The sequence below is a fragment of the Mastacembelus armatus genome, chromosome 4 (genome assembly GCF_900324485.2).
Source record: "Mastacembelus armatus chromosome 4, fMasArm1.2, whole genome shotgun sequence".
NCBI classification, from domain to species: Eukaryota; Metazoa; Chordata; class Actinopteri; order Synbranchiformes; family Mastacembelidae; genus Mastacembelus; species Mastacembelus armatus.
Window position 1 is genome coordinate 6,400,092 of NC_046636.1, and position 17,096 is coordinate 6,417,187.

Sequence of the window (17,096 nt, forward strand, 5' to 3'; positions counted from 1 at the left end):
TGTCTTCATATTTGCAAAGAAAACTGATGGTAAACAAGAAAATATTATTAATAAACTGCCTAACTCTTCCCACAGGTCCCATTAGCAAGACAAGTGCATTCAAGAGTTTCTCAGCTCCTCATAGGTCAGCACGGCTTCAGTACTCTGAAAAGAGCTTATGGACCAGGAGCTTAATTCTGAGCACTTCATTGTCTTTGGAGACACACTCCATATTGTGTGAGCCCCACTAATCAAATTTCAGTTCATGTTATTTCACTATTTGTATGGACCGTCCGACTTGTAATGATCAAAGAATTTGTTGACTACCTTATTAGCAGATTAGTTGGCTCCTCAGTTAATCACTGAAGTTATGTATCTGATAGTTACAGCTCATCATATAAATGCGTGCATGTGTTTAGGATTAATTAAAGGTTAAATTTAAAACAGAACCGATGGGGGGAAAAAGCATTTGTGCTGCCCACTGAAAGGGAAACATCATTGATTTTACACATGAAGATCAGTTTACTATTATTCATAATGTTAAAAAAAAAAAAAACAAAGCTTTTGTCCAGTCTGAGAAAAAAGGATGTTCAGCTGGGTCTGGAACAATACAATTTATACACCAATCCTGCATTACAAACTGTGTCTGGAATCTGCAGTAAAGGATGGTGTCAAGATGCATTATATGATATGTATGATTGAGCATTTGTGACTTGTTTGAAATCATGTGAGTCATGGAAACCTACCAAAAAACGGTTGCTGCTATCATCAGAAATCAAACCATAAACTATTCAATTACTCTGCAAATTTATAAATTGTGCCTCTGCAAATGTTTTGTCCCGACACAAAATCCTTTTGCTCAAAAGAATAGGAAGAGCAGGAAACAGCAGGAATAAAATAGGTGAATGAGACATGGAGGAGGGTTGTAGACAGTCTCCTACAGCCTCGCATTCTGCTGTTGCAGCAGCCAATCAAATGTCAATCAGTTACAATGCCAGTTATGTGACATTGCTCTACGGTCTAGTTGCCAGTAAGAAAGACAGGAGGGAATGTGATGTCTCGGAGAGGGCACGAGGACACAGGCAGCGAGGCATACAGTAGAGTGCCAGTCAGATTATGAGTCTGCCCAGAATGAAAGTTCCCACATAAACAAAACATAATATGTGACATGGCTGTGTGTGTGGTTTTCATCTGATGAAGACTGAGAATTGATATGTATCAGTAGCTCAGATACAGCCTAGTCACGTCCTCCTTCCATGTGCCCAAGGGACAACAGGAAATTACTCAGTTTGTAGAAATAATAATTGTGAAAATGAGGACAGAAAAACAGGGAGGAAAGGAGAGGACTAGAATACAGCAGTGAGGATTTGCATCAAACATGCATACAGTACATTAAAAAAAAAACAAAAAAAAAAAAAAACAGAACAGATCAGCAAAAAAGGTACTATCTTCTCTACTATCTCTTATCCCTCTCATTATGATCGTTCCCTCCCAGCAGTCCAATCTCAGTTCATGTTGGTTAAGGATGACCAATGATTCCATCCACCCCCTGTTCACACCCAGATTATAGGTTTGGTCAACTTCTGGTTGCCTAAGGAATGTCCTGACAGTCTGTGGTTCATTAAGACAAGTGCTTATTAACAACCACTGCCTCCATCTTCTCACACTGACAGTCCTCAAATATAGAGTTGCTGACATGATGAAAAGGTGGAGTGATGTTCATCTTTAAAAGGAGAGGAGGGGGTGTGAAAGGGAAAGCGACAGGCAGGAAGAGACAGAAAGAAAGTTGGGATGTGAAGAAACCACAATGAACAACAACATCTGGAACCATTTTGAGGGAACACACCACCAATTCAAGTGTCACTGTAACACCGAGCAAACTGTTACAGAAGAGCTTACATAGTTCAGAGGTTGCATGAGACTACATATGAAGACTGTATGAGCCTCCCCTCATGATGTACTTATACCTCAGCAAATTATAGAACCCTTTGCTACTAATGTGGGTCATCCTGCAGGCTGAGTTTGGTTTTGTTTTGCCAGCATGTTCCGCAGCATGCATTGCATGTTATGCAACACACTGGTACTTCTAAAACAACCAAAGGGGACATTGCAGAAGAATCCTGTGCTGCACCAAAGTAAAGCAAAACGGAGTATTGCCCTACATTAAACAGCAGTTCTCAAGCAGCATCTCATGTACGGTGCAGGATGGGCTGGTAGTAATCAGTCAAGACACACACAGTAAAATACAAAGTCTAATCCTAGCAGCAGTGAACATGCAGTAAACCCTTTAGTTTTCATCAGACAAGGTCAGTTGAAGATTAATTCATATTGTCATATCATCTTTACCAACAATGTCCCCATTGATTCCATTACATGTTACATGTTATGTACAGTAGGAGAGCAGATTATTCATTCAAGTTTTTTAGTACTTGGATAGCAGAAAATTAAAATTCTAATTGTTCTTCTCAGGCAAAAGAGCCATTGAGACACTGATATTCCTAAAACGTAAGAAGAATAACTAACGCAAACACAAATCCTTATGAACAGTGCTGACAACAATCTTCCAAATGCAGTAAACAAAACTATTTGCACAGAGCCTCACGACTTGCCAGAGCGGAAGAGAAAGGGCAAAACAAGACCTCAGGATTCTGGGGGGAAAAGACCTTCAGCACCGATGCAGAAGAAGTTTGGTAAACATCCTGTACTTGTGTTTAATGCATATCAACTGCAAACAATCCTCAAAGATGAACACATTCCAGTCATTCCTGTTCTTACTCTTGCACCAACTATAGATGGTGAGTAGTCAGGCAGTTCTTTCTCTTCCAATCTCTCTTTTAATTTGAACAAATGGTGCTCTGCCCACATGGGTCTGCCCAGCCCATTTGTTTTAGAGAGGATGCTAAATGACCACGAATACTTCTCACTCAGTCCCTGAACGATAAGTTAAATGAGGCACAGAATGTCTGACAAAACATTAAAAGTTGGCAGGAGTGATGAGTTTGTGGTGTAACGACAACCGCTGCAAACAATTTTCAACCCAGTTAACTTCGACTTCCACTTGTTTCTACCAGCTTCTCTGTTATTCTGTATCCAGCAAGGGAGAAAATAATTTTGTCATGTTGATTCCAGCATACAGCAAACCAAACTAAAAGCACCATATGAAGTGATGCTTGCCAGCAATGTTACAATCTGTCTTTCTACAATCTATAGCTGCATCTGTCCTTTCCTGCCCTTTTCACTCTCATTCCTTCACTGCTGCCTTTATAATGACATAAAATCAATTGTGTTGTCTGATAAAATGTATTAAAATCTATAATTTCAGGTGACATAAATGCATCACAGTGACAGATAAAAAAAAAAAAAAACAAGAAAGTCATTGAATTCACAACATACTACATGATCCCCTCTGTCTCCAACATAACACGTTGTTTGCCACTGGGAGTTAAGTGACACCAGACAGGACAGTGTGTTACTGATGAGAGTTTAGCTGTGTTTATGAAGAACAGACTCACCACTGATATTCATAATCACTTCTTCTCATGTATCAAGACTTCCACACAGATAGAATATTTCCAAAGTAGAAATTAAATTAGTTTACTCATTTCCTTTTGTTTCTGATGACGCTTCAAGTCTTATTTTTGTAATTAAAGATGCGAGAGTACAGGAGCGGTGAGTGAGAAAATCCTTAGAGGATGTAAACTGTAATGCAACAATAGTGCTGGGCAGTATGACCAAAATTATACCGATTTCATGGTATATGACGGTACGTTTTTGTCATGCACGACCGGGTGTTAACCACATTTTCTACTGACTGAGGGAGGAAATACTGCAGCAAATTTACTTAGAATGGCCATGCAGTGAATATTCCAAGATATGCTTGCATCTAAGGTGGTGGAGAAAATTGCTGCCTTCGGCGATAACTTTAGCCTGGTAAAACATTTGCAAAAAGATGCTTAAACTCCTCGGATCATTGCTGCAGCCGATGTACCAGTCCGTTGTGGTGAAGAAGGAGCTGAGCTGAAAGGCAAAGGTCGCGATTTACCGGTCAATCTACAATCCTACTCTCACCAACGGTCATGACCGAAAGGACAAGATCTCGGATACAAGAGGCTGAAATGAGCTTCTTTCGCAGGGTGGCAGGGTGCTCCCTTAGAGATAGGGTGAGGAGCTCAGTCACCTGGGAGGAGCTTGGGGTAGAGCCGCTGCTCATCCACATCGAGAGGAGCCAGCTGAAGTGGCTCAGGCATCTGTTCCGGATGCCTCCTAGGTTCCTCCTTGTGGAGGTGTTCCGGGCATGTCCCATCGGCTACTGCCCCTGCAACCCCGCCCCAGATAAGCAGAAGAAAGGGAATGGATGGATGGACACTTGCAAAAAATAGTCGTTTAGCTGACGTCAAATTTTTTTAAACTGTATTCCACATATGAAAGATAGTTTACAGTCAATAGTCCAATATTGAAGCATCCCTCTCCCTTCTTCACCGTTAAGTCTTTACAATTTTCTGATTCTAGTCTCTAAAAACACACACAGCCAAGCAGAATATCAAAAATCCTTTGCGGCCATCTTTCTTTGTCAACTCAAATACTGAGAAGTGTACGGTCAATGCTTCTTTCAGTACTCCTCGGTGTCTTACACTGAGACTACAGATGACAAGCGCTTTGTGCTGTTTGGTTTCACTGATGTGCACTCGGTTCCAGTTCTCTCGGTACCTGTAACTGCCACCCCCCCCCTTCCTCTCCTTTCTCTCCCTCCCTGCTGATATGGTGAAAATCAATGGCTTCTCTATTCAGTGGAAGGCCTGATGTCTGCTAATGAAATCCTATCAGCTCTGAGTCATCCATCTGATAGCTGCAAGGATGATGGGCAGAGGGACCCACTATTCACCATCTTTTGTGATCTCTCACACAACACACAAACATGCCCACCTTTATGAGCACATTCATTCACACAAACATACATGTGAACAGCAGTAAACTGATAATTAAGGCTGCTATTTAAATGAAACTGCCCATATTAAATTGACTACAAGACAGACACACACAGACAAGCAGTGGCTGGGCTGTTACAGTCTATAGTCAATTGCTCCAAATTGTAAAAATATAGTTTGTAAATTTCATCATATCCCCACATAAACTGAAGTTTTTGAATACTGTCTAATTATGTGAATCGAAAATTAGACTAATATAAAATATAATTAATTCCACTATATGTTGCTTTTGCATACAAACAGGAAACTAACAAACTCATCCACATAGAATAATCAACTCTGAGCACTTCAGTGTAAGAATTCTCTATATGTCTACATATCTCTGACTGTCTCATTATTATACAAACTTGCTACAACAAACTTGCAAATAATTCATCCTAAAAACATATAGCTATTGTCTTAAAACCAAGCAAACAATTAGTGTACCAGTAGGTCTTTACGCAACTACTATTATTCTCCTTTACTTGATTCATAACATCACACATTATGCACAGAATACCCTTTCATTGGTTTGGTAATTAATTGCTAAGAAGTGCAAAAACCATATCAAAGTTGTGTGAAAATGTGTCAACTAAAAAAGGGGAAAACAAAGATTATGCCATTGCCTAGAAATGTTATAAGGGCCAAGAACAATTACATTAACAATGACTACAAATGATTTTAGAGCGTGACGTTCACTTGAATCATGTTTGCAAACAACTTCTCACCCACAATCACTACATTTCTCTCTCTCTCCAGCCGTTCTAACCTTTCAAACCCTCTCTCATCACCACATCTCTCAACCCAACCAGTATTGGTCTAAATGCTGCTAATCTCTTCCTCTAGCTGTGTGTCTGCGTCACTGCGCTGGTGCATCCTCCGCTGATTGAAACCGACATCTGTTTGCATTGGTCTGGCTCAGAGCCACACAATACAAATACATGCAGAGTGCTCAACCCAAACACATCCACAGATATGGCAAACAGGGGTTTTGTCACACATTCATGGACAAACACAATGCCACTTTTATTAATAAGCCTAGTGCTGACAGGAAATACAAAGTTGAAGGAGCAAAGAAGGATGGGACATAAAAACTAAGCAAACAACAAATTCACTGATGTCAGCAGTCTATCTTGTATTTCATGTGCTACCTTGTTCATTGCTGCTATATTTTTCTTATTCCCACAGAAAGACAAATGCACTGTGATGTGAGGTCATGATAAAATTCATCAGCAAAAATATCAAAGATAAATTGCAGATTTTCATTCCAGCTTCTTGAACCAAAACAGCAAAGAATTCAGTATAAAATTACTTTTAAACCAGGATGAGACAGGGCCTACTATATTCTAACAATCTTACTAGAAATGGTATCCAGCCAAGACATTATGCTTTGAGAATTTGGGGCATAATTAATTTCTCCAGTGGAAAAAGATTATCAGTATTCATCTAATCTAATTCCCCCCCATACGGTACTCTTAAACCCCATCAGAGAGTAGGTCATACTGTTTCCCTGGGGCTTTTTTAAAGATATTCTGGGAAACTGAGTATGAATCTAACTTCATTAGATGATGCAAGTTGAAGGTAAGTACTCCAAAAATCACAACAGCACATCTCAATGCATCAGTATTTATACAAAGGGTTATAGCTGCTTATGTTTATCTCATAAACTAAGAAAACGTTAACTGCAATAAGATTTCACATTGATTTATTAATTAAGTAGTGGACTCAAAGGAGACTGTGCCAAACACTAACAGCCAGCTTGGGAGCTGAATGCATTATGGAGAGATTAATATCCATCCATCCATTTTCTATACCCGCTTATTCCTTAACCAGGGTCACGGGGATCTGCTGGAGCCTATACCAGCTCTCTTTGGACGGAAGGCCGGGGTACATCCTGGACAGATCCAGATTAATATTATATAGCCAAATAAATCCAACAACCCTGAGGGGTTCTTTGCCACCATGTCTAGGCACTTCTTCACTAATACAAAAGACAGGGCAGGATAGGAAAGAACACAGCAGCAGAAGAAATAAGACACTCAGAGGTAGAAAGAAGCACAAGATCTTTCCAAGAGAATGGTATGAGGCCGAAGTTGGAGGAAAACGCAGAGTTAAATAATGAATAGAGATGCCACTATTTGCTTTTTTTCCTTTCTGTAAACAAATGGATGGTGAAAAAAAATAAAGCCATGCCTTAAGCTGCCATTTTGAACAAAGATGGGAGTTCAAATATGCAAAGCTAACAAAAAATTATATAAAAAACTAATTAAAAAAAAAAAAAAAAGGAACACCACACAATTCCCTCTTTGAATTTCTAAATGACCCTACCCACCATATGAGCTGACCAGAGACCGAAAAACAAGTGATTCAACAAAATACAGACTACACTGGCCTCTGTCCTTCTCCCTCTGCATCCATTTGTCTTGCCCTCTCCCTTCAGGGCTCTGACACGCACTGCTGCTCTCCATGCATCTCTTCTAATCTCATGCTGCCCTACTTGGACATTTTAACTTGTTTCATTTCCTATGTTATTTTGACCACTCCTCACTGTTTGTACCTGGTCCTTACTGGAATTGGCTTCACACAATATTCTGCCAACTTGTACCCACTTCTTTCTCTGTTATTCCTCTAATTGGGTGCTGTGGATTGCTCTCCTAACTGTATGGCTATGGACTCCATAAAAGACAGCCTTATTCAAGCAGCATTTTTTTTGTGTGTCTGGGCACTACAAGGAAGATACACAGAGACCTTGTAATCTATAATGTTAGGCTCTCAGAGGATGTAGGCTGTGACCTGAACACATCCTTGTGGTGTGTATGTATGTGTGTGTGTGAGAAAGGGCACACAGACAAATCCACTGAAACAGATAGCATGGCATGCCATAAACTGCATTCAGTTGGTTCTCACTTGAATTCTTCTTGTTGTCTCATCATAAATCACGGCATAGTGCTATCATAGTGATGACATTGCAACAGCCATACTAGACATCTTTTTATGATGAAATTAACAGCACTGATTAACTTAGACAAAACATCTTTGATAGCAAATCACCTACTGTGTTGACAGCAGGCTCCTCTAATCTCGGTGTGGGCCCTGTCACGCTGAAAACAGCATCTAGTCTGTTGGTTAACAGTATGAGCCAATTCCTGCTTGTTTTTAAATGTGTCATGTACTACAATTCAATTCATATAAAACAGTATGGCAGTGATGGAGAAAAGGGGCAACAATTTCATGAAAATATGTTTTGAAAAGTTTGGCCAAATAAATATACCAGCAAAAATATTGGCAGTGTTTACCAATGTTAAACATCAAAGTATGATCTTGGGAAACACACAAATACCATAAATAGTTTAATCTGATGGCATTTTTGACAAAACCAAGTTAAATCTGATACTCAAGGAAACAGTGTGATTACAATGTAAGAGAACCTCATCTTCCCCCAGCTGACACTGAATTACACAAACATGTCTGTTTATCTGGCTCTGAATCTTGAGCATTACATAAGCTTTTCTGTGTGTGTGTGTGTGTGTGTGTGTGTGCTTAAAAACAGAGCAAGATGGAATTTGGAACAGCTGTTGTGAGGATGTTGTGCTGCTGTGTCAATGAATGAATGAATATTGTGTTAGTAAGAGTGTGAACAAGAACAAGCCGATTCTTTTTAAATGCTTTCACCTCTTGTGTGCTTTCACCTCTTGTGTGCTTTCACCTCACCTCCCCTCTGTCCCTGAATGTTCTTTGTTGTGGGAAAGTTAATTTGGGTCTCTATCAAACTTTTTGTCAAGCACAGGCTACAATGGGCCCATTCTACTGGCACTGTGACACATTCAACAAACGTTACCCTCTGGCACATGTACAAACATGTATTTTGACAGAACCATGCATGTGATTTTCATGTCAGCATTGTCTAATGTCGTGTTAGCATTAATGCACACACTTAGTATTAAGAAAAGCTAGTGACTCAGACTTGTCATTACTCCAGAATACATAGTAATGCCAGAAGTAGTCTTGTCTGTCACCTCCCGATGGTTTGCACTGTACATACTTTAATTAATACAGTGTCCTACATCAATTTGTGTATGGCTGAAAAACAACCTGGCACTGAATTATTTTTGCCACCTACATATATTTTTACAGCTTGCAATTAAACTACTTCAAGTGTTCAGAACAGGAATCTGAATCAGTTTAATTGCCAAAAATAAATATAAGTTAAAAGAAATAGAAAATAGTTAAATGTAGAGAAGAACAATTGGTATTTAAGACAACATTTCAATGTGTTATTATCTGGAGACACATAAGCTACATTAATATGTTATTAAATAAGTAACTTGCCACTCCGACTTTGCCCCAGTACAGCAGCAGACATCTGTGTCAATGGAGGACCAGATTAGACCAAAGCAGGAGAAATATGGAATCAAACTATGAGTCAGGATGGAGAATAAGTGGCACCAGTCATAAAGAGGGCTTGGCAGATACAATTCTGCATTTCACATTCACAGATAGTATGCTGCTTTGCTTCATACAATCATAAAATTTCTCCTAGGCTTCCGAGGGCTGTTTCCAAGGCACCAGCCCACATGAGTTATGTATTTTGGCCAGTGGCAAGACATTAAATTACTCATATGGCTCTATGATGGGGAGGACTGCAGCAATCCTTGCAAAAAAAGGTTTCAAAAAGAAACATAGTATCAAAAAAAGATCCAGTACTGGAGTATCACTGGCCATTATGGTTTTGATTTTCCTAACACATTATATACATATTTCTTCAGAGAACAATGAAAATGTGAACTGGGGTGCCTCTGCCCGGGTCATTACCAAACTAGACGTGTAACATTGTAACCTGCATGGTTGTTACACTAGGAACCAAGGGTGTCTCTGAGCAAGAGTAAGAGCCTGCTGGATGTGATGGTAAATTGAGCAGTGTTGCTCATTTGACATAACTGATCCTTCTCTTTCTCAAAGTGAAAGAGTAAGGTTTTTCCTGGTAATACAATTTAATGACATGACTGAGCAAAACGTTGCCTCCAACGTATATGAACAACTCTGAGTCCCTGAATATGACTGTATATTTGCAAACCATGAGCTGAAACAGAAAGATAAGGAATTCAAAACTTAATTTGTTTTTAATTGTACTGTAATAAAATTATACTCATAACTTACTATTTGAGAATCACCCACTTTTGCCATATTATTATAATCTGCCACCAACTCGGCCTAATGTGCTTCCTCTCTGCTCTTTACCATTCCACTCAAGGGTTTTTTCCAAGTTTCAGCGAGGCCAGCTTTACGTGGCCTCCCTAGAACTGCCTCATTCATACTCCTGGTAACTCGGAATAACAAAGACTAGAATGCCATGCTAGTGACCACAAGAGTTTGCAGTGTTCATTATAATCCACAAAATTTTTGGATAGAAACAATGACCTTCTGAAAACATACAGAAGCCTTACTAACAACAAAATGCTAATACAGTGTTAACATTCTCCTTATGTTGATGCTACAGGAAATGCCATGGAGCGATTAAAATCAAAACGGTTTTCCCTCTAGGAACATAAATGTGCTTGGCCAATTTCATAACAATCTACAAAAATCTGTAGCAAACCTGTGTACAAAGTTTACATTTTGGCCTGAGGGCAGAACAAGAGGAAGTGTCCAAAATACAAACTGTTTTGGCTCTAGGGAGCATGAGAAAATGTCCTGGTTTTCTTAATACATTTTTTTATACAGGGGAAGGTCCTTACTTGATGGCAGTGGTAGGTGAAAAGTCAAGCGAGCACTAAAACATTAGGATTCATCCAATGGAGACCAGTAACATCAAACTGTCTGGCAATTAATCCCCTGTATTTCATGATATGTCACTTTGATAGTGCTAGTTGACAGCTGACGAGGGTTACCAAATTAGTTATGAATCATGGGTTATATAGATATGATGCCCTTTTTTATGAAAGTAATAGTCATAATTTATTCTGAATCAAAGAATTTGTATGGATGGAGAAACCTGCACATGAATCCTCCAACCTAAATGACTTTGGTTCTTTGTGGACACTTGGGAATCTAATCTACTTAAATCAGTCATCTTGACCCTGTCTGAGCCCCCTCAAACTCCAACAGGATCAGAAGTCCTCACTCTACACGGCATGATTCCCTTGATGTAAATCCCTGGTCGAACAACTACACAAATTTAAGGTCTTGTGAATACAGAAAAGCATACAAGAGATTTGTAAACCCAACAAAATGTACACCACACCCACAGAAGTAGTAATTCCACTTACAATGAAACCAGGAAATTCATAGCAAACGATCATGGTAAGTGCTATTAAACAAGTGTAAAAGTGTTATTTAGTACATCATCCCTGTTTTTCCTACTATACTGTATTTGGCCTGATTATATGAGGAACCACAAAGACATGGAGGCCCTCTAGATAAAGCAATTACTAAAGAGGTTATGTCCAAAGATATTATTGAGGTAACTTCTTATACTAAATTTTAGATTTTTATATTTTGTCAGCAAACCAATATGTGGGCTTTTCTGGTACACATATGGGATTAAATGGTTCAGTTGTACCAATCAGGCCCATGCTAGAATTTTGACTTTGTTTGTAAAATATTTATTTTACATTTTAAAATAACTCATGAACATGAAACTTTTCCATCTAATCTAAAAATTGTCCTTCTAAATTATATGATATATATCTGAAATCAGATATTGATGTGCTTAATGTGTATGCTTACTGCAACATACATCCCTCTACCTTCGTTAACTAAAACAAACTAATCACCTAGTGTCTGCTACCCTGTGTGTTACCCAGGAACAACCATGCTGCTCATGGCATGGAGCTTTATAAAGCAGAGCTAACAAGGATTAGCATCCAAATTTAACACCTGACTGTAATCCTGCTCTCACACAGTCCATGGTAAGCTTCTGCTAGCCATGCTTTTGGACAGGAAGCTGTTTGCAACTGTTACCTAACAACTTGGATCAGGATAAATGCAGTCAATGACCGGTCAGCACACATGCAATGAAGGAGGAGCAAGAGATTAGCTCATCATTTGTTACTGATGAAGTTGGAGAATCATTTACTGGAAAATAAAACTTGCTGTAGGATCAATCAGATGTCACTGGATTCTTTATCCTTAACTCTGACTTCATTCTGATTTTTTCTATTCTTCTATCTTTTTCTACTTTACTGTATTTAGTAGGCAGCCAATAGTGAGAACCAACATGAAAAATTATCCAAATCATCAGCTCCTACAAATATGAAGTTGATCATGAATTTTTTTTGGAGACTTGTTAAATTGCCTTTTTTGTCAGACAATCTTCTCAACTCCCTCCCTCGATGTATGACACTTACAAACCATTTAGTGTTTTATTTTGTTGTTAACGCTTTTTTTTATCATTCCTGCAAACGAAATTGCCATTGTTTTTTTCTTGAACAATTAAGTTTCAATTACTGGATTAGTCTGATTTTTTTTTTTTTTAATTTGTTTTAGTGATATTGTATGACACTTCTGTGAAATATTGGCTTAGAAAACATAACAGCACTTTCTAATGCATCTTTACAGAAGCATGTTCAACAATTTAAGCCTTTAGGCTCAGCATTCAAAATGAAAGAAAAAGTGGATTAAAAATGGCTGAAAATTAGAGCAGAAAAAAAAAAAAAATTCTATTTCAAAGCACTGCCAAAATGCCAACTACCTCAAAATCTACTTAATATAAAATCACCTACCCAACTTTAAAATCCAAATGAATAACAACATTCATATCTGAACACTGATACACAGACACACAGCCAGACAACCAGCTAATGAGATTCTTCCTTAGCAGCAGACACAATGGCACTGAGTTGAGTAAATGCACCGGAATAAACAGGCTTGAATGACAACATTGTCTAGCTTGAAAAAATAAAATAAAATAAACTATTTTTTTTTTAGTGTACGTACTGAACTGCAGGGGGGTTGTAAGCCTGTGTATCGTTAACTGTCAGAGCTTATATAAAGGTTCATTTAAAGTGGACACATTTAGACTGCTCTTGTCAATTAAAATCACTGTAGTTAAAACTAAGATGTCTGAACAATATTAAATATATAGGTAACATATAAAACAGATGGATGGATGGATAGAGGCTTTTGCGTGCCAGCTGCAGAGCTGTAGGGATTCATCCTTCCATCTCTTGCCTTCCTCTTGATGATGTCATTACTTAAAGGGACATGATACTAAAACAATCACCAATTTTCATCAAATTCAGTTTTCATGCCAAACTCAAGGCAATAGAGATTGATGATCCAACAATGTTTCAGTTCAAATGTATGCACCCACCCATATACACAGGCAATCACCATGAGGGCTGGGTATAATGGCAATGGAACGTCAGCAGTTACACAGCAGAGTCATACTGCACTGAATGTATGTGTGTGAGTACACCATACAAAGAGAATTTATACAAGTGAGCCAGCTGGGCACATAAGCCCTCCTGCACAATAAATCCAAATAATCCTTTACGATGAGAAGTGGGAAAGGGGGGGTTGGGATGTACTCAGACATATGCATGTGCTTGCATACACACACACGATCACATCCACAAGACTACACACGGTTCAATTAGCCTTGCCATTGTGCTTCTGTGGATAGACACTGAGTGCCTGTGCCCTTTTCCTAAGAATATCATGCAACTCAGTGGAATGTATGTACTCAAAATAGCAGGTCAGCTTATGACATTTGAACCTCCAAAACACACATACACACCCACATACAGACACCCACACACATCTGCTAGAAGATGAAGTGCTGTAAGACAAGGACATATAGGAGGATTACACTGAATTACAGCAGAAAAGGGGGCAGCATAATAATGTTTTTAAAATCATCTTACCTTCCATCATGGTTGCAGATTTGCATTCCTCTATCTCCAAAGAGCCTGAAATGAAAGCAGGAGGTGTGAGGAGGAGTGGAAGAGAAGAAGCCCCCAGTTACCAGAGAGATACAGTAGAACTGATGGGCAGCAGAGCAGCCGTGTGTGTGGCTAACGCCCTGGCTAGCTGTGAGTCTCACACACCCCCAGACGTCGCCTGTCAACCAACCCAGGAGGAAGAGATACAGACAGAAAGATATAAAAAGAGACAGGAGAGAGGTGAAGTAGGAACCTAGCCTGGCTAGCTGATCAAAAATGGGGCGTAAGCCATGCTACTGCTGCGGCTCTAACCAACACAGCCAAGGATGCTCATAGGTGGGGGAAAGCTAACTGGAGAAAAAAAATAAATTAAAGAGGCAGGGTAGAGAGAGGGAGTGAGCCAGAGAGACAGAGAGAGGAAGGGAGGGCTGGGTGTGTGTGTGTGCGCGCATGTGTGTCTAGGAAGGGTGGAGGGGTAGTTGTGTTGAGGAGGGGTGGGGACAGTTTGCTGAGGTCACTGATGGCCCCAGCCAATCCCTGCAGTTCTCTGTAGAGTCACATGTTTCATAGCTTGAATCTCCTGACACTACGGCCTAAAAAAACTCTACATTAGTAACCACTCTTAGTTGACAAATAACTGCACACATGCACTGAACACATACACACACGTTTACATGTCCAAATAGAGGCACCGAAAGAGCCAGGAGACATGCACAGAGTAAATACCAGGAAACACAAATATGGTAAATACACACGCATTCTAGCACATGCACCCCTCCCCTTCCCCCTACCTTATGCCAGTGCAGTGTGGTGAACCTGCCCTGCGGTGAGTGACATTATTTGCTTGTGGAAAAAAATAACATGCAGATGTGAGACAAATGACAGTCCATGGTGAAAACACACACACAGACTAAATCTATATTAACACACCAGGGCACAAAATATTTGCCCTGCACTCACACTGCACAGTGACTATTCCTGTACTAGCTGCTTGTGTCTGCCTAGCTGAGTCCCGCCCTCCTTGAAACATCAGTGTGGTTTCACTCTTTCTCTCCGCCTCTCCATGTTCCCTCCCATCTCCAGCCTGTTTCACTCTGCCTTTTTTTTTCTTTTTTGTATTTGTTTTCCCACTGCACTGAGATGAACATTGATCAGCGTGACGTCATGGCAAATCAGGCTACAGCTGCAACCAACACGAAGCTACGAAGTGCTGATGAGAGACCAGCCCCCGAAGAGGAGTGTGAGCTTCTGTTTGTGTGCTGATTAATTTTCTATGAGAGGGTGGAGAGAGACATAGAAGGGCAGGGGTAGGGGGGTGAATATTTATGTGGACAAGCCAAAGAGCAAAGGAGACTCACAATTAGGTAAACCTACAACAACCAAATGAAAGACTATAGTCCCCCCCCCAAATGATATTGAATATCAATATCATTTCTATTAAGTATATAGCTCACATAGTAAGCTGTGAGGTATATATAACAAAAGCACATTATTTAAATATTTTAGTGCAGCCATCTACTTTCATTTCCTTTTTTTGTTTTTGTACTATTGTCAATTACTGCTGTATATTTTGTGTAACTTGGGGACCCCCTCGAAAATGAGATGATTCATCTCAAAGGGTTTATCCTCTTAATAAATAAATATTTTCCATTTGACACATCCCTTTTCAGTACCAATTACGAATATTAAACTGGTAGTGTGAATATTAAACACATTTATTGTTTTGCCAGATCAAACAAATGAAACACATTTGAAAAGACAGAATATTTAACAGTAGCATTAGACCAAAAACATAAAAGGTAAAAGAAAATCAACAAATATAAATTCGGATTAAATAAAAATGACAAAAAAAAAATTAAAAGTGCTTGTGTCCAGGATACCTACAGAGCCTTCAGATCTTATATTGCAAAAATAATGTTTACCATAGAGAAGACCTTTGGATTTGTTTATTTACTTGCTGCCTGAGAAAATGTTGTGCATTTTTCCTAATGCTACCCACAAACACTAAAAATTGGGAGAAATAAGTCAATTAAAGGAACTGAGACAACTAACATTCAGTACTGGTTCTTAATGACTTTTACCTATGTTGGTATTTTTCTCATGTGAAGAATATATTAGGCCAGGCATACGCTATCTTCAGAGAAGTAATATCAACTGTATATTTTATGTGTTTATGGGGCATATAATCATCTGTGCAAGCTAATTTCCTCCAAATGGTCAAATAAGTATCTTTTTCCCCATCTAATCTAAAGTCATGCTTTCAACACAGCCAGCCATTGTGCCTCTCATGCCAACTGAATCCTCCGTAGTCATGCTTAAGCCCATGTGACGATGACTCCCCTTCTTTCTCTCTCTCGCACATTTATCACTTCTCCCCTTTTCTTCTGATATTCCCCCTTTGTTTTCAAGCTGCTTCCATGTGGCTCATTCTGTCACTTGCCTCCTCCTTCCTTTCATTCCCTTTAAGCTTCTCTGTCTTAAACCCAGCAGATGCTCCCAAGAAAGGGTGCCCGCCCTCCAACCCTGCCCTCAGCCACAACCCCTCCACCTTGTTCATCTTTCTCCTGCTTCACATCTAAGCTGTTTTGTTACTTTACTTCCTCCACCCCCCCTTTTTTTAAAGATATTCTATTCTTCTCCCGTGTACACATTTACCTCATATTTTATTCCACTGCACATCACACATTTTCAACAGTACTCATCAAGTCCCACTCCTGCTGACTTGCCTTGGCTGTGAAACAACCAGCATCTTCTCCTGCACTGCCATCCAGTGTTCATCCAGAGATTATTACAACTGTGCTGCTGTTAGGCCTCACTGCTGGGAAGGCAAAAATAATGTGGATATTTGTTCATACAGTGTACTGCGATACCATAACTATGCCCTACTGGGCATATCTGTGTCAATCAGACTGATTTGGCCATTTACTTGTACCAATACAGAGGTATGCAGCTGACTAATGCTACCATGCCAGCTAGTGGAGGAGTGTCGAATAAGGGAGAAGGATTTTCTAAATAAAGCCTAATGCTCAATAAGCTCTGTTTTGGAGCTACAAGAGTGAAACAGCCTGAATAAAGTCATGTACTTATGTCATTTACTATGGAGAGGAACAGGTCACCTTGATGGAAAGGCAAGACAGAGAACACTGGGAGAGTATCAGTGAAAGATAGGAATGCCCATTAAAAGTTGGTGTCCATTTATCTTGTTTGGTTAAAGATATTTGATTGAAAAGTTCTTATTTCAGGTTTAATGAAAGTGTGGCTAAACTGATGA

At 39.5% G+C, this 17,096-nt stretch overlaps 1 protein-coding gene across 7 annotated transcripts in view; it reads right to left on the minus strand.

The window, feature by feature from the left end:
- The window catches only part of sgip1a (SH3GL interacting endocytic adaptor 1a), a 50,601-nt gene extending 35,784 nt beyond the window's left edge, over positions 1-14,817 (minus strand). For 6 of the 7 annotated variants that reach the window (XM_026323657.1, XM_026323656.1, XM_026323660.1 and 3 more), the window contains exons 1-2: positions 14,617-14,817; positions 13,808-13,852 (exon numbers count right to left, since the gene is read on the minus strand). In XM_026323657.1, coding sequence (XP_026179442.1) covers positions 13,808-13,817 — 10 coding nt within the window. In that variant the 5' untranslated portion in view covers positions 13,818-13,852; positions 14,617-14,817. Of the gene's footprint in view, positions 1-13,807; positions 13,853-13,990; positions 14,386-14,616 lie in introns of those variants that run through there. The other variant, XM_026323655.1, reaches the window with a different exon arrangement.
- Between the last annotated feature and the right edge of the window lie 2,279 nt (positions 14,818-17,096).